The sequence below is a fragment of the Dama dama genome, chromosome 33, assembly GCF_033118175.1.
Source record: "Dama dama isolate Ldn47 chromosome 33, ASM3311817v1, whole genome shotgun sequence".
Taxonomy (NCBI): Eukaryota; Metazoa; Chordata; class Mammalia; order Artiodactyla; family Cervidae; genus Dama; species Dama dama.
Genome location: NC_083713.1, coordinates 21480527 through 21502524, shown reverse-complemented (window position 1 = coordinate 21502524; position 21998 = coordinate 21480527). Strand labels below are relative to the sequence as shown.

Genomic DNA, 21998 nt, shown 5'->3' with positions numbered 1-21998 from the left:
TAGCTTAAGAACAAATTCAGTATTGACAAGGAAACAAATCATGTTTTGATCTATAGGGACAAACAACCCATGCAGCCCTTATCAAATATTATTAAATTGGAATCAAATAGAGACAACTTCTTCACATGGGATGTGGTGTTTTCCCAAATCCATTAGGGCTTGCTTATTCATATAAGTGAGAGGATGGGAATATTATATGTAATATAAAACACTGCACAGTAAAGTTAGAGAACTACTGATTAAACACAAATCCATCCTTAATTAAAAAATTATGCAATTTTAGAGTGAAACTAAAAACAAGGTTATTATTTACATAAATTATATAAATGTGCAACATAACATGTATATTATATAATATGTCTTTATTTTGGTGATTTCATATTTGTGAATTGTTAAGTAATATATGTACACATATCCATACACATAAATAAAAATGTTTAAAACTTGTAGCTGAAAGACAAAGATGTATACCTTTCACTTCAATAATTTCTTCCTGCACTGGAGTCCGAGAAGGTTTTTGTGGAACAATCTTCTTTGAAACTTCAGGTACTTAAAAAATATGTACAAATATATTTGTATTGTGAAGAATATTGTTTTGCACAAAATTTAAAAATATCTTAATTTAGATGACTATATAACTAACGTGACTATATATAAGTAAACAATTACCTGTGTACATGGTACTTGAAATGTTTTATCAGTTTTTTGAAATCAAATTCCTTCCAACTTACAGAGCAAGTTTTTTTTTTGAAAAATCCTTAATTAACTTTGAAATTATAAAAATAGATGTACATAATGGATATTCATTGAAAGGACTGATGCTGAAACTGAAGCTCCAATACTTTTGGCCACCTGATGCGAAGAGCCGACTCAATGGAAAAGACCCTGATGCTGGGAACAATTGAAGGCAAAAGGAGATGGGGGCAACAGAGGATTAGGTGGTTGGATGGGATCATTGACTCAATGGACATGAATCTGAGCCAACTCCAGGAGATAGCGAAGGACAGGGAAGTCTGGTGTGTTGCAGTTCATGGGTTCTTAGAGTTGGACATGACTTAGTGACTGAACAACAACAATGGAATATTTGGAAGGTATAAAAAATATAATGTGGTGGGAAAAAAAATCACCAATTCAGCTACTACCCAGAAGCATGAAATGTTTTAAATCATAATACCTTTGGTGACTTGAACTTTTTCTTCCTCCATTCTTCGAGAAGTCTTTTCAATTTTTTCAACTACAGGCTTCTTTACAACTGTAAGCATTTTAAGAAAATTGCAGTACTTTTAGAATTTCTATTAAAGTAGTCTCTCTCTTTTTCTTTCATTTTTTAAAGAGAGAGATAAGTTTGTTGCACTGAACTTCAAGTACAAGCTTCTGTACTTCAAGTATTTTGGCTTTATTTTATGCTTACCACAACAATCTTTTTATCATCTTTTTTATGTTTACATTAAATGAAGTAGGTAGATATTCTTAGAAAAAAATCATTGATACAATGAAGTTTCAAGAAGAAGTTGTGTCTATTGGATCAAATTCGCGATTCATACATCTTTGCCCAGCAAGCCATGATCATGATGTTGATGATGTGGTCTATTTAAATAATTCCAATTACATACCTTTAGGAGGTGGTACTTCTTTCTTTTCAGGTACTTTTGCTGGAATTTTCCTCTCACGTGATTCTTTAACAAAAACAGTAATAAAAGGAGTGGTTGAATACGTAAATTCTAATAAATTGTTATCAGTTTGCAAATGATGTAAATTAAGAATAATATACAACTGTGTAAATTACTGTATTTGGGATCTGTATTGATAACAGGATTACCCAGGCCAGATTTAGAAGCAAGATCAAGCAGAGATAGCAAGGTAGCAAAACTAAAACTTGAACTTCCGCATTAGAAAAGAGCACTTAGAATTCAGTCTTAGTAACAGGACTAAATGATTCAATTTATAAATTTAAAAAGCATGAAAGTAACTCTGAAGAAAATAATTCTTTTAAAGGTTCTGAAGATTTCTAACTTTAAAAATGGAAATGGTCTTTTCATCTATTTCATATTCATCATGAATCAGGTTAATAACCTTGAAAATAGAATTGAGCAACAATGAGGCAAAGAGGAAAAAACCACCCGACTAATACATACCTTCATAAACCTCCTTCTGAACTTGGATGACTTCTCTCTCTTGGTAAGCCTCCTCCCACTCTTCCTCTCCTTCGTCATAACCTTCCTCCCTTTCATAGTATTGTTGCCCTTCTTCAAAGTCTTCTTCCCATTCCTCGTGAACTTCCCTCTTAGCTTCTACCTGGGTCTCTTCGTAGTCTTCCTCTGGTTCCTCATAATAAGGCTCTTCATACGGCTCCGTATACGGTTCCACCTCTAGCTCGTCGTAAGGTTCTTCCAAAGATTCTATGTAAACTTTCTTCTCCTCGTAGACTGCTTGCTTTCTCTCATACACAGCTTCTTTTTCTTTCTGAACCTCTTTCTTTCTGGTTATGGTCGTTATTTTCACTTCTTCAGCCTTGGAGGATACATCAATAATTTCAGGTGCTACAATAAATCAAACAAAATAATATTAGCATGTTAATTACATCCACACAATTACTTCACTAAACAAAAGTCGAAGTCATCTAGCAGTATCAGCGTCTCAGATTTTAGCATCAGTTTGATTACTTATGTTTTCTTTGTGTTGTGGTTCTGCTTAAATTTTTGTTGATTATGGAACACAATCAGAAGGGACAAGAGACAGTCTACTCTTAATCTGAGGACTCTTCCCATGTGTACAAAATGGCATTCAGTAAATATTCTTAAATGAACACAATCTTCCATTGTTTTGTGGGAGCTCCAATTTGTAAAACTCTTAGCTTTTTTCCGATGGAATATCTTAATATTTGATCTTTTTATGGAATTTATATTTAATATTTCTGCAGCTACTTACAATTCCAATTCTTCTTTCAAAAACAGTACTAATTTTAAAGATACATTTTTGAATACTGAATATAAACCTTTAGTCAGTTTAATAAAGATAATATTTGAAATTTTGTAATTAATCAATTAATTGTTTTTGTATGACAACTTTAAAAATACTAAGGCTGACATTATTCATATGATGCTTAACATCCGTGTTAGCTACAGATGAAATAATAAGAGGTGATCCCTCCTTTCTAGCCCTAACCACTTCTCTCCCTGTGTCCACTGCAGAGAGGCTACATAAACATCTGCCTAGGTTTCTTTCCTGGAATTTGCCCAATATAAAGTAGCCATTATTTTGACTGCTAATTTTACTGTAGCAGAGGAGACTGCAATTTTATAATAAGTTGGAAGCTTAGTACATAAGAATACAATGCAGGGATAAAAATCTCAGCAAGAAATAGAATATTTAATAATTTCATTTACCTTCTGCTGGAATTAAGGCAGTAGGACGTGGTGGCTTGGGAATCTCTACAGCTTTGAAAACAAAAAATGCAAGTTTATTTTTAGATTATGCATTTTTTAAATGCTTACTAATCCTATATACCCTTGTTAGTCATTTGTATGATCTGTGAATACTATTTGTATACCAAATGCTTTTATAAGATGCAAATTTGGCTCACCAGAAATGCTCTGCAATGCCATGCAAACGAAAATATGGGAAGGGTAAAACTTTTTTCTAGCTTAGATTGATTTAAAACAATTTAAAAATATGAAACATAAAGAGAATATTCAGTATGTCTGATGCTAAAACATAATGCTAAAAGAAAATAATTTTTTTCCAGGGATTAATGATAAAGTTCAGGAACTATCCATGGCTTTTGAGCTTCTCCTTATTCTGTAACACTTCATAAATGACCACTCAGAAAAAAAGTCTCAGTGAAGGAGTCTCCTGTGCTCCTGAATTTTCCTCCTTTTTAGGAGCTTGCTGTTCTCTAATCTTAGCCAGATGGATAAAACTGTTTGCTTAAATTTAGCTATCTATTTTTCTTTCTAAAAATTTTCCAAGTGACAATGAAAACTTAAAGTAGGTAAATTGATGCCCCTGTACAAAGTATTTTTCTTCTGTGGGTATTGACATTTAGCTCAGCTGAACTGGGAAAGATGCTGAACTGGGCTGGAGCAACCACTCAAAACTAGCACCAGCCCTTTAAAACATTCTATTTGAGTGACTAGATTAACACCATATGTTGGAGGGCAGTGCCTTCTTTAAATCACCATCCAGAGACAATAAGAACTCTCTGGTGTGGCCATTGGGTGTCATGGGCAGACACAGGAAAAGGAGGACAGGGGAGGAGAAAAATGGGAAAATAAAGAAAGCTGAGAAAGAGAAAGTGAGGACCGAGTCAAAGAAGAGTGTGAGGGTGAGTAAATGAAGAGGTACTATTTTATAAAGTCACACTCTTAGTCTTCCTCTGTCCTTCCCTATCTGGATTTAATTTTTTTTAACTAAGTGAAAAGCAGTAAGATTGAATTTTGGGGGGTGGGGTGGGGTAGTGCGGTGCAGCTCGCAGGATCTTACTTTCCTGACCAGGGATTGAACCTGGCCCACAGCAGTGAAAGTGGCAAGCCCTAACTACTGGACTGCCGGGGAATTCTTGGAATTTTGATAAATCATAATACCTTTAGGTGGTGGTGCCTCTTCCTTGGGCTTTGCGACAACCTTTTTGGCATCTTTCTTCACAGCTTTTTTGGTCACTAAAAAATAAGATGTCAGATGTAAATTGTACTAAAATGTTTTCAGGAGACTGGGAGGTTTATTGAAATTTATTTTTTCCATATGGTTTGATGATAACAAGAGACTCTGTACATTATTGTAAGATGCCTGTTTCAAGTAGAAAAATTTGGGGGGAAGGAGAAAGAATATGTAAGTGAAAGTGAAAGTCATGTCTGACTGTGATCTGATGAACTGTAGCCCGCCAGGCTTTTCTGTCCATGGAATACTCCAGGCAAGAGTAATGGAGTGGGTTGCCAATTCCTTCTCCAGGGGATCTTCCCCCTGAAGATCTTCCCAGCCCAGGGATTGAACCCGGGTCTCCTGCATTGCCGGCAGATTCTTTACCATTTGAGCCACTAGGGAAGTCCACACTAATTTTATGCCTGCTTCAAGTTTTTGAAACATCCAGGGCAAACCCAGGTGATATGTATAGAAAAGGTACACTATTTCATCTTTGTTTCACTTAGGTAAGACTGCTTTAAATTTGTCAGGAATAAGAATAACAAGTCAATTAGTAAAATTAAAGTTCCACCTATGTTATATTATGGAAATTTTCTTCTGTTAATGCTAACATATACCTTGATCCTGGCCTCAGATCATAACTTGATTATGGCTCCTAGTATTCAGGAATAATGACACTGTTGTGAAGTTTTTAAATGTGATTTAATTTCTCAAGTTTCCCAGTGGGTACTTAAACTTAGTCATGCTGACAGTAGTGCTCAAAGCATAATTCACTCATTAAGATGAATTATTATTCCTGACAACAAATATAAGTAGAAATCTATTTTTTGATATTTGATTCTTGCTCATTTTTACTATCAGAAGTAGACAAATATAGTTAACTATGTTTATGTAAGTTATAAAAATATTTTTCTTTGTTACTGAGATAGTTTAATCATAAAACTAGAAGTGCTTTTTATTTTTTTGTCTTTTAACTAGATTTCCCCTAAGGCTAGCTGAAAAATTTCTCAAGCTTTTGACACCAATTGTAATGGCTATTATAGGATTAGCCTGGAGGCTACTACTATAATGGTGGCTTGGCTTTGGGAAAATGTGACCTTGACATGCAGAATTTTTTCCTGATGTTGCTGGGAGAATTCTAACAACAGTATTGAACTCCCCAGAACTCGAGAAAGTCCAGGCAGTCTGCTGATTAATTAGTTGAGAAGTTTCCAGGCAGAAACAGCACAACTTATCTACTGAAATATTTAAGAGGGACAATTCCCTGACACACTCAAAATTTTATTGGCGAGCTCTTTCCTTAGCTTTAGGAAAACAAAAAAAGATATTCTAACTCATATTTTTATAATGAAATAGTGAATTTTAAGGAGTAGTTAATAGTGCAATTGAGAAAAAACACAAACTAAAATTTAAAACCTGACTATACACTAGCATTTTTTATTTCTATAAGTTTCACTAGGATTTGATTTTATTATTTTATTGCTAAATGGAGTAGTTAGGAAAATATTAAATGTGAAATCGGCTTGCTATTAATGCTTAAGTGATTTTTTAAAAAATATTTTAATATTAAGCAGGATATTTATTTTTTCTAGTGATTTTCAGACTTTTAGGAACATGTCCAACACATTTAATTAACACTAAAATCATGTAGCTTACATTTTGAAAGGCAATCCAACCTGCTGACCACTAGAGGGCCAACGTGTTGCACTAAACAATATTTTCCAGGTCTGTATATTCAATAATTTTAAGTCCTATATTTTGGCCTTTAGGTAGATAACATATAATACCTTCAACACGTTTTGCTGGTGGTTTCTTTTCTTCAGGTAATGGTAGCAAAAGAGGGATGGGAGGAACAGCCGTAGGAGGAATTTCTAAAAAAATAAATGCCATCATAAGTAACATGGTTTGGTTTCTCATTTTGTGTGAAATACAATGAAAAGTCTCATGCACTTCTTTCAGTTTTTCAAAGGTGGTATAGTAGCAGTTCAATAGTCAGACCACATAAACATAGCATCTATTTATACAACTACTCTTTTGCTTTGATTTCTAATTACACCATGAAGAAGATAAAGTGGAAGGATACTATGGTTTGGTACTGGCAACTTTCTAGTGGTAGGTAGTATATTGCTTGTTTTTTGTTTGTCTCATATGCTAAGTCGTGTCTGAGTCTGTTGCGACCCTGTGGACTGTAGCCCCCCAGGCTCCCCTATTCATGCGATTCTCCAGGCAAGAATACTGGAATGGATTGCCATTCTCTCCTCCGGGGAGTATTCCCAACCCAGGGATCAAACCTGCATCTCCTGCATTGCAGGTGGATTCCGCTGAGCCACGGGGAAGCACAGTGGTAGCATATTGCTGCTACCATATTCAAGCCCAGGGCAGGGGCAGGTGGGGGGTGGTGCTGGGTCTTTCTTACCTTCTGGTGGTATTGCTCGGATTGGCATGGTTGGAATTGGAACTCTGGAGTCAGGAATATCTGAAAAGAGATATTTAATAGTGATAAGCAGCAAAAGACTGAAAGCTCAGATATTAATAGACAACTAAGATGTGTTTGGTTGTTAGGCATTTCCAACAGCAGAATCTAAAATATAGAGACAAAGATATTAAGATTCTTCTGTAAGCAGCCACACATGCAAATTCATTCCCTGTGACAATCTGTTTTGTTCTATGGCCACACTGTTTGACCTGATCCTAGAAGTCAGTTGAATGTGACCTCATTACCTCCAATTTCCCAAACTCATAAAGCCTAACATTGGTATTATTTTCCTGATGATAATTTTACTGAATCATATTTTATATTAGTTTGGCTTCTATCACTTACAAAATTACACTGAATGTATTGTAAGCAAGGATTGATTTTTTTTTAACTTACCAGGAGGCTTCATCTCAAGTTTGATTTCTGCAAAATTAAAAAAAAAAAGATATTTTAGAAAATTTAATAGAATTGTCTTGGCAGGTTACTTTGTTGCCAGAATGGCAGTGTGATTTGAATGGGGTGTTTTCTGACCTTTGGTTGTCAAGTACAGCTCTGCGGTGCTTCTGGCTTCACCTCTGGGCTCCAGTCGAGCAATTACTGAATAGACACCTAAGGGAAAAAGATCATGAAACCTTTGCGTTCTGATATGTTTGAAAATAACACTTCTTTCTTTAAACATAGTATTCATTTATATTTTTCTTTCCTAGGAAACTAACCTAGATAGAATCATAGAGTATAGGCATAAACTAGAAAAGAAATACATAAAACAGGAAAAGCTTAAGTTATATATTCACAGGGACATTGTCAATTAAGTTACCTTCATCATCTGGGGTCACGTTGTGGATGGTCATATAATGGCAGCGACCATCATTCCTAAAGTTGTATTTCTGGCTCTCGGTCAGTTCTGTTGGTCCTTTGTACCAAGTTACAATGGCGTCATCGAAGGACACTTCACATTCGAAGGTGGCAGACTGGTGCTCACTCACAACAATGTTCTGTATGCGCTTTGTAAACTGAATTGGTTCAGCTGTTTAAATACAAAAAGAGTTCAAATTTAGTTTGCATAGGAGGAATTTCTTTTACTGTGCTTTTCCCTCAGATGTTCAAAGTCTCTATCTTTTTATCTGATTGGAAAATAGCAGAAAAGGGTTGAAAATATAAAAGAAGGACAAAGTACACTTCTTTGCATCAGTAACAAAAAATTACCTCAATACTTACGTGTACTCCTGTAAGATTAATGTGGAAAAGTTTAAAGAAATCCTGCAAGTCCTTATAATATTTACATGAAGAAAATAGTCAAGGTGCTTATAATCCAGAATAAAACTTAAACTTTAAAAATGTTAGTGAAATGGGGGCTTCAAAAGAAAGGGAACATAAACTTCATCTTACTATACACTTTATTCCCTTTTGAAATTCTTTCCTCTGTAAAAGAATTCTGACTTTCAGGTTCTAGAACTGTTTATTACTTGAACTTTATAACTTTTCTTGTGAAATAATTTCAAACTCAATAGGAAATCTGCTCTTCTAAATTTCACAGGATTCATTTTGAAGAGTTCGGCAACCTGCTTTGCAAGTACCAGTGGGCAGGCATGGAGTCCACCCCTTGCAAATGGCAAGGGGTACAGGAGGAGACGGGGTTGGAGTGGAGATCCTCCTGCAAAATTTCATCTGGAATTCAATGTTTCACAGCATTGTGAGCAGCTTAGATATCATACGTGGTCTGGTAAGCTTTTTTTTTTTTTAAAGGATCATAGAAAAACTAGGCAATTATTTAAAAAATAAGTGGTTTCAACTGGATCCTTTAAATGGAAAACTATTAAAAATTTCTGAGTTTTAAAATACAACCAAACCTTGATATCCACTGTAAAGCAAGTCAGAGATTTTGAAATGCTTATGTAAATAAGAAGGCACACAGTTGTTATTTCAGCAGCTATAAATGGGTAACAATGCCTGGAAGTAGAGCCCATCCTTAGAGTCAAATGTTGCTGAATACAGTCTAAAGGTGTAGGTCTTTAGGAAATAAAACTTGTTGCTTCTAAATCCTGACACTCCATTTCATTTCAGAGATTCAGAAGGTTGGAGTGTGATCTTCATATGAAATAACTGTTTTTGAAAAATAGCTGCTAATCACATATCACATATATTATTAATTCTATCTACATAGTTTCATACAGATAGAGTCAAACTGATTCCTATAAACAAATTGTCGTCTCCTAGCCAAGATGTTCAAGACATATAGCCATGAAATCTGGTCCTTTCTCTAAGATTTATTTCTAGGATTCAAAATCAGAGATGTGAGATTTATGGCATTTAGAAGAATTGCAAAAAAATTATTGAATTTAGAAGAATTATGAAATTTATCAGAAATAACAGAAAGTCATGTCATAGTTTAGATTGACGTCTACTGGTCAAAAAGAACTATAAAAATGAATCAGCACTTATGGGAATACTTCCCTTTTTGATTTTGTATAGATTTTGAGACATGAGTGAATGGATTGCTATGAGTGTGCTGGGAAATGAGTTCACACAAGCACTTTAGATACACACAAAGGCAAGGTTGCAGGGGTTGTGCATAGCATTTGCCTCTGACCGATGCCGTGATGACTCCAGCCATACTCTTTCACCCACCTTCGATTCTGAGCTCTGCTGAAGTCTCAAGGTCTTCGTGTTTACAGGTGTATCGACCCTGGTCCTCTGCTCGAACATCTGCAATGGTCAGCTTATGGACTTTGTGCTCCACTTCTGTTTTGTATCTACCTTGGGGTTTAAGGATTCTGCCGTTTCTGAACCATTCAGATTTTACATTTGGCACTGAAAACTGGCAGGTCATGGTACAAGTCTGGCCTTCTTTCAAAGTAACATCCTGAAGATGCCGTTCCCAGGCAGGCTCTGTGGGTATAACACAGTACATATTTTTGTTTGATATCACATGTGATGTGTTCAAAGGTAAATTCATCTCATCCGTTTTTTTAAAAAATAATAACACTCATTTTACTTACCAATTACAGTTAGCTTAGCACTGGCAATGTGTGGACCACACACCAATCTGTAATTGCCCTGATCTTTAAGTTGACAGTTCTTGACTCTGAGCGTATGTCGATCACCATCAATGCTTATTTCAAACTTATCACTGCGTTCCAGTTTTTCAGTCCCTTTGTACCATGAAAGCTTGATTTCTGGATAATTAATCTTAATGTCAATTTCAAACACAGCATCATTATCTTTCAAAACTGTCTGATTTTCAATGTCCTTGATCAGAGTGACAGGCTAGGAGAATAAAAAATTAAAATGCATTAGTCACTCCTTCCCTTGTAATTTCCAATAATTTGTTCATTTTGTGATCAGCATGATTCATTTTACCTCTGTCTGTGACAGCCTTTGCTGAATAAATGATACAAGTTCCTCAAATTCCTTCTCTTCCTTCTCTGACTTCTCTATTTCTTCAATTTCCTAAGGAGGAAAAAAGTAGAATTATTACATATGGAAAAGATTTTGAATCAGAAGATGGATGATTATATTCAGCTTCCATTCTTGATGCTGCTTAGGTTATATTACGATATTATACAACTGTAGGGTCTGGAAATTCAAAAGGCGTAAGCTAGATGTTTCAAGCATGAATTTTTAGAGATTATACTATACACCAAAGAGCATACCAATCTATGTGTCTCTTCTCCTTGACTTTGCTTTAGCAGTTCAAATGCTTGAAGAAGACCTCGGAAATCAGTGATTCCATACATGCGGGCATATTTTTCATATTCTTTTGGATCAACATTTTTGAGAAGTTCCATGATATCAATTTCCTCTTCTTCCCCAGCTCCTTTCTTTAAGACTGGAGTCCTAAATGAAATAAGAAATAAACATGAATTACCTCTCTTCTACTTATTCTGAATTGTCTGTCATTCAAAGATTATAATTAAATTTTTTTCACAAAGTTATAGTTCTGTGTTCTTTAGTTAATAACTATTAGTTTTACCATGTTAAACAAACAAACAAAACTGTGAAACAAACAAACAAAAAATGTGGGTGTGGAGACAGAGTGGATTAAGATTGGACCACAGTGCCAAGTACAGAGATTGATCAAAGAGTTTAAGAAAGAAAAGAAAACAAGTATTTTTGTAAACTTTACAACAAAAGAGGCTACTGAAAGAATAATGAAAAATGATATCAATCATGGAAAATATTAATAAAGAACACATATATATCATGGGAAATGTGTAGAAATTAAATGTTGATTAATCATGATGAAACATAATTGGTATTGATATTACTGGTAATTATGGAAAATATTTAAAACAGTTGATCTAGAAAGCCATTCAGAGTAAGGAAAATTACACGTAGAACCAAAAATTTTATGTCTAGACACAGGTTTATCTATAGGCCATTTCCTTTGTTCAAAGTTTATAATAAAAATTTACTTCATTCTCAAAACTTTCTCATGATTATTTAGAAACTGACATTAAGGCACCACTAACTTCCACTCAAATACTATATATTTCCTTATCTGTTAAAAGCATCTATGTGCTTATTTTCTTTCACAATCTGAATCTTGGAGGGGACAGTCCACGGATGGAATATTATCAAAAGCGATGTTTTACTGAACTTACTTTTTCAGCATTGCTCTAAGATCTCCTTCAATTTTCTCTTGTTTCTTCCTTTCATCCACCTGTAGGTTAACATTACTTTCAATTTCACCATGTTTATTAAATGCAACACATCGGTATAACCCAGAATCGGTTTTTGTGGTGTCTCTAATCTCCAGTTTGGCTTCATCGCCTTTTTGGTGGATCAGTATTCGACCTCCTTGGTTCAGCTGTCTCCATTTCCCTTTTGTCCACTTCACATTTGGAATTGGATCACCTCCAACTTTTGCAATGAATGTTGCAGTGGTTTCTAAGGAACGATGAAAAAAATTCAATAAAAATTTAATTTTCCAAAACCATTTTTTTCTGAAATTAAATCAGTAGTAAAATGTACAAGATAGATGAAGATGTACTTTTCATGAAGCACTTACTTTCTACAACTCTGATACTCTGAGGTTCTGATACGAAGAAGAGTTTTCCATCTACTGCTGCTTTCTTAGCTGCTGGGACAGCAGATGGTTTGTCTAAAAAAAAACCACATGTACATGTTTTGTTATCACAATTACCTTAAAATTGCAATAAATAATTTTCTTTGAAAAGTAGACTTTAAGAGTTTGGCAATGTCACAAATATTATGAACTCTATATGAGTGGATTGCAGAAGATAAAGCAATTTCACAGACATTTATAACCAGTTACAGTTATGGCAAGCAGACTAAACTACAATCACATCAATAGCATCAAGTTTTATACTTCTAGACTTGGTTTTCTTACATAGATTTCCTTTAGGGATATAATATCAGGCTAGCTGATATTATTAGTTAGCATTGCAACTTGACACAAATTTGAACAAACTCTGGGAGACAGTGGAGGACAAAGGAGCCTGGTGTGCTGCAGCCCGTGGAGTTGCAAAGAGGTGGACATGACTTAATGACTGAACAATAACAACAATAAATCAGGCTTATGTCACATTATTAAACAGGATCATTTCTGGAACTCCATTTAGTTATATTTTTGGATATGGTGAAAAAAATGTCAAGAAATGTGATGGTGAACTTGGGTACTTTCAGAAAATTCATATGGAAATTATTGCCATGAAATGATCTAGTATTTTAATTACAGTGAAGAGGCTGCTGCTGCTGCTGCATCGCTTCAGTTGTCTCCAACTCTGTGCGAACCCACAGACAGCAGCCCACCAGGCCCCCCCATCCCTGGGATTCTCCAGGCAAGAATACTGGAGTGGGTTGCCATTTCCTCCTCCAATGCATGAAAGTGAAAAGTGAAAGTGAAGTCGCTCAGTTGTGTCCGACTCTTAGTGACCTCATGGACTGCAGCCTACCAGGCTCCTCCGTCCATAGGATTTTCCAGGCAAGAGTACTAGAGTGGGGTGCCATGGCCTTCTCCCAAAGAAGAGGCTATAAATTGCAAATGAGCAATAACTGATATTTCCAAAAATCTAATTTCATTCTTATTTAAATTGTAATCAGCAAACACAAGCAGTTAATCTAAATAATAGTGTCAAGAAATCTGTACCTTTAATGGTCACTTTTGATTTGGAAGTGTCACTTCCAGCCACATTGGAAGCTTTACACACATAATCTCCTGCATCTGCTTTAGTCACATCCTTAAGTTCCAGCACAGCAGTCCCATTAGCAAAGCTGAAGCTGCATCTGTCTGAGGGCTTTATTTCTCTGCCAGCCTTCAACCACTGGATCCTGATGGGTTCTGATCCCCAGACGTGGCAGCTGAGTTGCACAAATTCTCCTTCACTTGCTGTTACTGGGGTAAGGTGCTGATCAAACACAGGTGGCTTCTTAGGTTCTAGAATTAAAAAGGTATTTTCATGAGGAACATAAAAACAAAGAAGTATTAAATTCCAGAAAAGAACGTTTTGCCTCTAACAGGTAGCACTGATTGCTATAGTAGAATTGAATCACGTGCCTTTATTTCTGAAAACACTGGTTACACATGTCGGATTTTAAAAATAGAAAAAGGTTTAAAAACAAGGAAAGAACAGATGCCATGCTGCCCATGAATGACCCAAGCGTCTGTGTCCTGACTAAGCACTACAAACATTGCACTGGCAGTTACCATAAACTTCGGGGTCACATAGTATACAGGTGATTCTCTCAAACTTGTGTGCGGCTGTATTTTCACTGAACCCTAAAATCTAACAGCCTATTGGAGAATTCTGTTCATGATATGCAATGCTTGCTATCCTTTGGGAAAGAAAGCCAACATCTGTGTAATCCATGAGCCCACTATTTTAATATGTGATTTTCCTTGATGTTCAGATTTAGTTATTATATGTAGCTACAGGAGCATTTAAAAACCCAATCTTTGCCCAAAGGAATGAGGACTTGAAGCTCAGTGCTCAACTGAAAACCAATGAAGAAGACATCAGTAACATGATGGGAAGGCTGTGTACAGCTGAGTGTTATGTTATATTTTACTGAACCGTTCTGAGACCTACATTTAAGAAGAATAAGGCAACATTTATGATTGCACAGATGAAAACTTCTGATGCCTTACTCTTTAAAATTCTATGTATTAAAAAGCCTCAGAATTCTATAGAAAGTATTTATCTATCTACTCAATGGCAAAACCAGCATGAATGTAAATCATGAATAAAAGCTACCGCTAAGCACATATTCTTCATCTTACTAAATGTGTTTAAATGCATTTAAGTCCTATTAAATGAATGATAAAATCTGAATTACAAGTTAACTCAATGATAATACCTTATTAGTAATATTAATCTATTGATGTTATTAGCCTATTGTCTGTGCGCCCTGAAATGGTCAGCTAGATCATCAGAGTTGGTAATTAACTCCCAGCTGTTCAATGAAGTTAGACTGTAAAGTGATTTTGATGAACTGCCTCATAATCATCTGGATGAAGCCATTACAGTTAGAAGATCAGATTGAGACAATCTCCTTAAACAATACAGTCTATTTCTTTGCCTCAAGCTATGACTGTATATTTGTAATGATATACATCTTTCCATCCATTTTTTCTCTTAGAGTAAATTTCATCCTTTTGCATGAGATTAATATTCATTTACAGGCTAAAAGCTTTGGGCAATATATGTCAGACACAATGCTGTAGAAATATCCTTAGAAAAGAGAATGCTTCAGAATGTGACAGACCTCATAATAAGCAAAGCTAATACAATATTCAATGATGAAAATTTTTAAAAATTTAAAAACAAGTGTGCTTCATAAAAATTTGTATGTCACTCACGCATGAATTTCAAAGTAGCCTTAGACTTCTAACTACCTGACAACATTCTGGGATGTGATTTACAAGCTAAGATACATAGTCTATAATATGACAACTACTTTGCTGGGACATGTAATTAAAGTACAAATAATACATATATACATATATATATATCTTAGTAAACATAAGTGAAATTGTAGCAAGCCGATTAAATAATACATATCTGGAATTCAGAAGTAGGTTGAGATGTAAGAAGAAACACACATGACTGTCTAATGGGCAATAAGGAAAAACGCACCATGCTGGGGGCAGTCAAGGAGACTTACCTTTGATGATGATCGAAGATGTACATAGAGCAGAGCCTGCATCATTTGACGCTTTGCATGTGTACAAACCAGCATCATCCATGCCTGCCCTCTTGATATGAAGCAGAAGTGTGTTGTTCTTGAATGTGATTTCACAGTTAGACGTTGGGTGGATCTCTATGTTATTTTTGTACCAAGCAACAGAGATGGGTTGGGAACCAGCAACACGGCCCTCAAGTTTGAAAGAATTCCCTTCTGTTTCTTCTACTGTCTCTGAGAGTTTTTTCGTGAAACTTGGTGGGATCAGCCGCTCTGTAAGAAAAGTTCAAGGACATATGAAGTGGAATCCAGAGGTAGGTTATTAATAGGAGGCTTTCCAAGAAAGAGAAGCCACATTTTAAGTTCAAAATCAAAGCTGACCAACTAAATACAGCATATTAATATAAGGTTCCTAAATATTTTGCCTCCTTCCACAAGTTTATTGTATTTATTTTTACTTTTAAATTAAAAAATTATTTTATATCAGAATATAGTTGATTAACAATGTTGCGTGTTTTAGTTTTAACAAGCTTATTTTAAACTGTTCTCTGACTTATGGGATGGATGATAAGAATAACTTATGGCCAGTTACAGAACCAGATATTTGTAAAAAGTAAAAGGAGGGGGAGAGAAACTTTTGAGAAAAGCAGATTTTAAAAGATCATTTTTTCTCTAGAGAAACTTATTTCTTCTGAAACATTGTATTTATGTCAGTGGTTCAAAAATGTCCTAAATGAAAAAAAAAAAAATCCTAAATATTATCTGTTCTAACAAAACTGCACCCTTAGGATATGATATGCAAAGGTACCTTTTATGTTGAGCTGAGCCGTGCAAGAGTCCTTTCCCACTTCATTGACAGCATAGCACGTATACTGTCCAGAGTCTCCTTTGTCCACTTTCAGGATGGTCAGGTGGGCACTGTTTTCCAGGTAACTAATCTGGTAGTTTCCACCACTGCGGATCTCTCTGTTGTCTTTAGCCCAGGCGACCTTTATCGGCTGTGTTCCAGTCACGTGGCACTCAAAGTCCGCACTCTCTCCCACCACAGCATCCACAGGGGCCAGAGGGATGTCAAAGAAGGGGGGGTTCTTCCCCTCTGGGAGGACAGCAGGAAGACAAGGTTTTAGGCTCCATACCTGACCATCCAAGGTCACACAAACCGTCCTCCCCTAATTTCAAATTTGGTTATAACAATTTTACTCACAAAAATAGACGCTTAGGAATTCACGTACCTGTGAGAATGAGTCTGGCGCTGGAAGTAGCAGAACCTATAGGGTTTGAGGCTGTGCAAGAATACTGGCCTGCAAAACTCCGATCAGTCTGAAAAATGTTTAGAGTGGCCACATTATCTAAAAATGATGCTTGTACGTTGGGGCTGTCTTTCACTGGCCTGCCATCTTTAAACCAAGACACTGAGATAGGTTCTGATCCACTGATAGCACACTCAAAAACAACCGGTAGCCCGACTGTTTCCTGAACATCTCGCAATTGTCGAGAAAACGAGGGTGGAAGCTTTTGTTCTGTAGGAAGAGAATTAACGTAATGAATACTTCTGGACAGTTTGAATTTACTATATGTTCTTCTCACAATTACTGTTACCTAGATAATGGAATTCCTATAAAAATGTCAGGATATGAGGAGGTATTCACAACTCTTAATTAACTTGGACTCAGGGAAGAGCAGGTAAATTTTAAGTAGAACAAAAGTTTTAATTTGATGGCATGCTGATGCATGGTATGGAGAAGGGAATGGCAACCCACTCCAGTATTCTTGCCTGGAGAATACCATGGACAGAGGGGCCTGGCGGGCTACAGTTCGTGGGGTCACAAAGAGTCAGACAGGACTGAGTAACTAACACTGATGCATGGTAGGTGTAAAAAGATGTAAACCAATAGAAAAACTGATTAGTATAAGGTATATTTCTGGCATGTAGCAGATTCTCTTACTTTTTAAGACTGCTTTCTAGCAATCTGAATGAGACACTCAGGGAGAGGGATTTAAAAATATGGCTATTTGTTTTTCTTAAAGATTTAATTATAGAGGCAAATGATGATATGATCCTTCTAACTGAAGATTTAGTCATTTTATTTCTCTCTGTAAATAAAGGTGATCAAAAAAGATAATCTGCTAATTTGTAGGTAGAACTACTTAAGCAGAAAACTTTGCATTTGGAAAGATTCTCCCAAAAAGAAAACCCTCACCATATATTTTAAATCTTGTTCAAAAGAAACACATTCATTCACTTTAAAAATATTGCAATCACCTTGAACAGTCAGGAAAGTTGACGAAGAAACCTCTCCCACACTGTTTTCAGCTCTGCAGATATATTCTCCACTGTCATTACTATCAACCTGATTGAAAACCAATGTAGCAACATTGTTCCTAAAATGCATCTTGCAGGTAGCAGTAGGTCTCAATTTTGTATCTCCTTTAAACCAGGACACTGCAATTTCAGGGGTCCCACCAAGCTGGCATTGTAAGGAGGCAGAATCTCCAACAGTCACCTTCACAGGCTCCAACTGCTTGACAAAATATGGTGGTTCTACAGCCAAGAGAGAGAATCAGTCATGAAAGAGGCATGCCACGATGGCTATATGTATGCAAAGATGGGAATGTGCAATCACAACAAACCTAGTATCAGGATCTGTGCTGAACAGGAGTCTTTTCCAGAAGTGTTCTCAATGTAACAGTTGTACTGTCCTGCGTCCTCCACGGTGCTGCTTGGGATTTCCAGGATCGCAGATTTTTCAGTTGTGGTTATGTTACACCTCTGAGATGGAGTTACGTTTATGCCATTTTTCTTCCATGTCACGGAAATGGGAGGAGTTCCAGTGTACGTGCCCTCTAGGATCAGAGGTTTTCCTTTCTCTATGCTGTAATCATTGAGCTTCTTTACAAATCTGGCTGGGGCTGTAGCAGACAAATTGAAAATATGAAATCAAACACATATACACATGGATATGGGCATATCCAGTACTTCACCTATGTTAACTGTAAAAATGCAGAATAGCAGTCAAACAAACCTTTTACGTAGAGATGCGTTGTACAAGAAACTCTGCCAGCTTCATTACTGACGATGCAGGTATACTCCCCACTCTGTGATGTGTCTACATCAAACAACTCCAGTTCAGCAACTGAATCCTCCAAAGACACATTACATGTGTCCCCTGGTACTAGTTCACTGCTGCCCTTGAACCAGCTAACACTGAAAGGGGGTGTTCCTTTTACAATGCTTGTGAAGGTTACGTTGCTTCCAGTTAAAACATCCATGGGGTCAGGTTTCTGAACAAAAGATGGTGGTTCTAAACAAAAAAAGCACATATCAGAAAAAGGTTAACATTTTTGAATTTTGATTATAAAAATGTTTAATGCATGATGAAATGCAATTATATTTTACTGTATTTTTGACTGACCTCTCACAGTCAAAGGAGCACTGCACTCATCAGAACCGGCCACATTAGTAGCTATACACGTGTAGCTGCCAGCATCTGATTCTTCCAGCATGTTCACAGTTAAAGCACATGTGTTATCCGTCAGGGTGGTCTGGTATTTCCTTCCACTGCTAATCTCGTTTCCTTCATGGAACCAGGAGACAGAGATTGGAGGTGATCCATAGACTTTACACTCCATTACCACGGAGGAACCAGACAGGCCATTTGTCTCTTTCAATCTTCTCGTGAACGAAGGAGGAACAGTTCGGTCTGAATGTGATAAAAATCAAACAAACAAGGGACATCAGTTATAAAATGATTTGAAGAGAGAATTATTGTCTTTTTGATGGACTGTCCCGAGATCCATTTGGCTCTTTTGTGGGGGTATCAAAGAACTGCCCGAGGCTTCACACAATGGAAAGCCTTGAGAATCAATGGGCAAGATGTGCTAGTTGACTTAGGAATTTTGGTCTTTCTTTGCTCTGTATCATTATGTGGAGACTTATTCCAGCATAACTGACAGTAGAAAACCACAGTATCCTTATTCCTTACTCAGGAATTAAGTTTTATTCCTACCACCCTGAACTGTGGTAATTCCTCCACGAGAAAGAAATAGAACTTTTGGACTTGCTTTTCTCCTATCTCTATAATGAGATGATTGGATGGCATCGTCGATTCAATAGACATGAGTCTGAGGAAGCCCTGGGAGATAGTGAACGACAGGGAAGCCTGGCATGCTACAATCCATGGGGCTGCAAAGAGTCGGACGTGCCTTAGCAACTGAACAGCAACCGTTCAGAATAGGCACATTACCTCTAATTTTGCTGTCAGAGAATGTCAGACTCATGTCACACGGTAGCATGTGGAGCTTCTCATATACGTGTATGTAAAGCAGGAACTATACTACGATAACATGAAACAAAAACCCAACCAACCAACCTGAAACTTGCACTGAGGCTGTGCAACTGTCTTTGCCCACAGGGTTCTGCACCTCGAAACTGTACACCCCACTGTCGCTGGGGGCCACATTAATGATCTTCAGGCCAGACACTTTGTTGAAGAAGCTTATTTTGTATTTGCTGTCACTCGTCAGCTCTTTTCCATCCTTAAACCACTTGGTGGTGAGTTCGGGTGTGCCAGTGACCGTGCATTCCAAGGTGCAGGTGTCTCCTGTGGTCACTTTTATGGATTCTGGCTTTTCCACAATTGCTGCAGGCTCTGGAATGAGATATCAATTGCATTCAAGTGTTAAAATCCCATTGAAAAACTAAAGGAGGCACAGGTACTGATAAGTGTACGCCTTCTACTTATGATATTCTCTCTGCACTAACCGAGGATGGACACCGTGGCAAAACATTCTTGCATTCCGGCATCGTTTTTGATCTGACAGGTGTATTTCCCGGCGTTGGCTGTTTCCGCTCTTGAGAACTGTAGCGTTGCAGTGTTTTCTGAATAAGAGATCCATATGTTGTCACTTTCTCTGACGATCTCCCCCTTGTCTTTGAACCACACCACAGAAATGGGCTCAGCGCCTTCAACGGTAGCCTGAAGCTGAACTTCTTCACCAACAATGGTAGAAACATCACTGGGTTTCTTCACAAACCTTGGTGGTGCTGATGAAAAGGGGGCAAAAAAAAAAAAAAAGGAGATTTAAAAGGTGTGGGGCTAAGAGTATTTCCCTCAAAGCCATCAATGCTAGGAATCAAACTAGTGATCACGCACTCTTTCCATTTCTTAAAGAGGCATTTCTGGTGAGTGGGAGCAAAAATGCATTAGAGTTTTATACTTTTCTGGCCTTTGCCACAAGGCTTGTGGGATCTTAATCTCCTGACCAGGGATTGAATCCTGGGCCACCAAGTGAAAATGTCGTGTCCTAACCACTAAACCACCAGGGAATCCTCCTAGAGTTTGTATTAAGCAGAAGGAGTTGAACACCTTCGCCTCTCTAGCTTTCTAAATCCAATCAAAATCTATTGGGAAAACTGTTTAAAAGGATACTTAGTAAGCTTTGAAATGCTCACTAAACATAAAAAAGATTTAGGAAAGGAGAAAGGGGAAAAGTAGAGGAGACACTAGAGGAAAAGGATGGAGCAAGAGCTGAGGGATCAACAGAGTATTAAAGTTAGAAGGAAAATACTAGTGATCACAAGAGGCTGAAGTCACTCTAACCTTTCAGAGTGATGGAACCAACACAGGTGTCACTTCCCACATCATTCGTGGCTTTACACTGATACTCCCCAATGTCCGCAGCGTCGACACTCAGAATGTGAATGCTCGTCAGGAAGTTCTCAGACATTATCTTGTACTTCTTGCCACTCCTAAGTTCTCTCTTGTCTTTATGCCATGAAACTTGAAATGGGGGAGTGCCCTGAAGCTCACATTCAAGGTGAACATCAGCTCCTTTCAGTGTTTCAATGGGATGAGGCTTTTTGCGGAAAATGGGTGGTTCTAAGGTTGGAAGAAAATAGAGTGAGAAAGAAAGGGAAATTAGGCTGTATTCTCTAAGTATGTATTTACAAGTAAAAATCAGTTGTCTATTCCAACATAGAGAGAGAGTATCACATCTAATTTTCTATTGGATCCTTTAAAACTTTTAGAACCTCGATGGAGAGTCCAAGAGGGAATTGAGAGGACAGCCAGGGTGTGCAAGACATAAAAGATGGGTAAATGCTCCTCTCCCAGTTTGCCCCAGATAGCTAGTGGGAAGCTGTTGTATAGCACAGGGAGCTCAGCTAGGTGCTCTGGGATGACCTAGAGGGGTGGGATGGGGGATGGGGCTCCAGGAGGAGGGGATATTTGTATACTTACAGCTGATTCACACCGCTGGACAGCAGAAACAAACATAACATTGTAACGCAATTATATCCCAATTTTAAAAAAAGAGAGATAAGAGCTGACCTTTAACTTTCAAGGAGGTGGTGCTGCTTGCGCTGCCGGCTGCATTGCAGGCCTCGCAGGTGTAATCTCCACTGTCTTCCACACTGAGCCCGTGCATTTCCAACACTGCCACTGAGTCCACGAATGACATTCTGAATTTACTGCTCTCTTGAATTTCAGTCTCGCCCTTGTACCATAAAACTTTGATTTCTGGAGACCCTCCTATTTTACATTCGTATCTTGTAGATTCATCTTGTTTCACGATTCTTGAAGGTTCTAGCTTCTTAATGAACCTGGGTGGTTCTATGGAAGCAAGAAAGAAAACACAAGGGAAGAGATGGGAGAGACATGTATAATTCAGGATGAAGCGAAAAGTCAAACAGAGAGGTCTTTAGCTCTGGAAAACATATTTATTTGCTACAGTTCAAGAA

At 37.2% G+C, this 21998-nt stretch overlaps 1 protein-coding gene across 1 annotated transcript in view; it reads right to left on the bottom strand.

Annotated features, from left to right (window-relative positions):
* TTN (titin) overlaps positions 1-21998 on the bottom strand; it is a 275821-nt gene that overhangs the window by 162798 nt on the left and 91025 nt on the right. The window contains exons 86-114 of the mRNA XM_061135156.1: positions 21589-21870; positions 20860-21138; positions 20022-20303; positions 19630-19908; positions 18673-18960; positions 18283-18561; positions 17891-18169; positions 17523-17801; positions 16492-16779; positions 16068-16355; positions 15242-15532; positions 13227-13514; positions 12126-12218; positions 11719-12004; positions 10768-10951; positions 10475-10564; positions 10114-10381; positions 9743-10003; positions 7932-8141; positions 7646-7723; positions 7511-7537; positions 7055-7114; positions 6426-6509; positions 4584-4658; positions 3387-3437; positions 2136-2540; positions 1614-1676; positions 1175-1252; positions 472-549 (exon numbers count right to left, since the gene is read on the bottom strand). Coding sequence (XP_060991139.1) covers positions 472-549; positions 1175-1252; positions 1614-1676; positions 2136-2540; positions 3387-3437; positions 4584-4658; positions 6426-6509; positions 7055-7114; positions 7511-7537; positions 7646-7723; positions 7932-8141; positions 9743-10003; positions 10114-10381; positions 10475-10564; positions 10768-10951; positions 11719-12004; positions 12126-12218; positions 13227-13514; positions 15242-15532; positions 16068-16355; positions 16492-16779; positions 17523-17801; positions 17891-18169; positions 18283-18561; positions 18673-18960; positions 19630-19908; positions 20022-20303; positions 20860-21138; positions 21589-21870 — 5793 coding nt within the window. The remainder of the gene's footprint in view (positions 1-471; positions 550-1174; positions 1253-1613; positions 1677-2135; positions 2541-3386; positions 3438-4583; positions 4659-6425; positions 6510-7054; positions 7115-7510; positions 7538-7645; positions 7724-7931; positions 8142-9742; positions 10004-10113; positions 10382-10474; positions 10565-10767; positions 10952-11718; positions 12005-12125; positions 12219-13226; positions 13515-15241; positions 15533-16067; positions 16356-16491; positions 16780-17522; positions 17802-17890; positions 18170-18282; positions 18562-18672; positions 18961-19629; positions 19909-20021; positions 20304-20859; positions 21139-21588; positions 21871-21998) is intronic.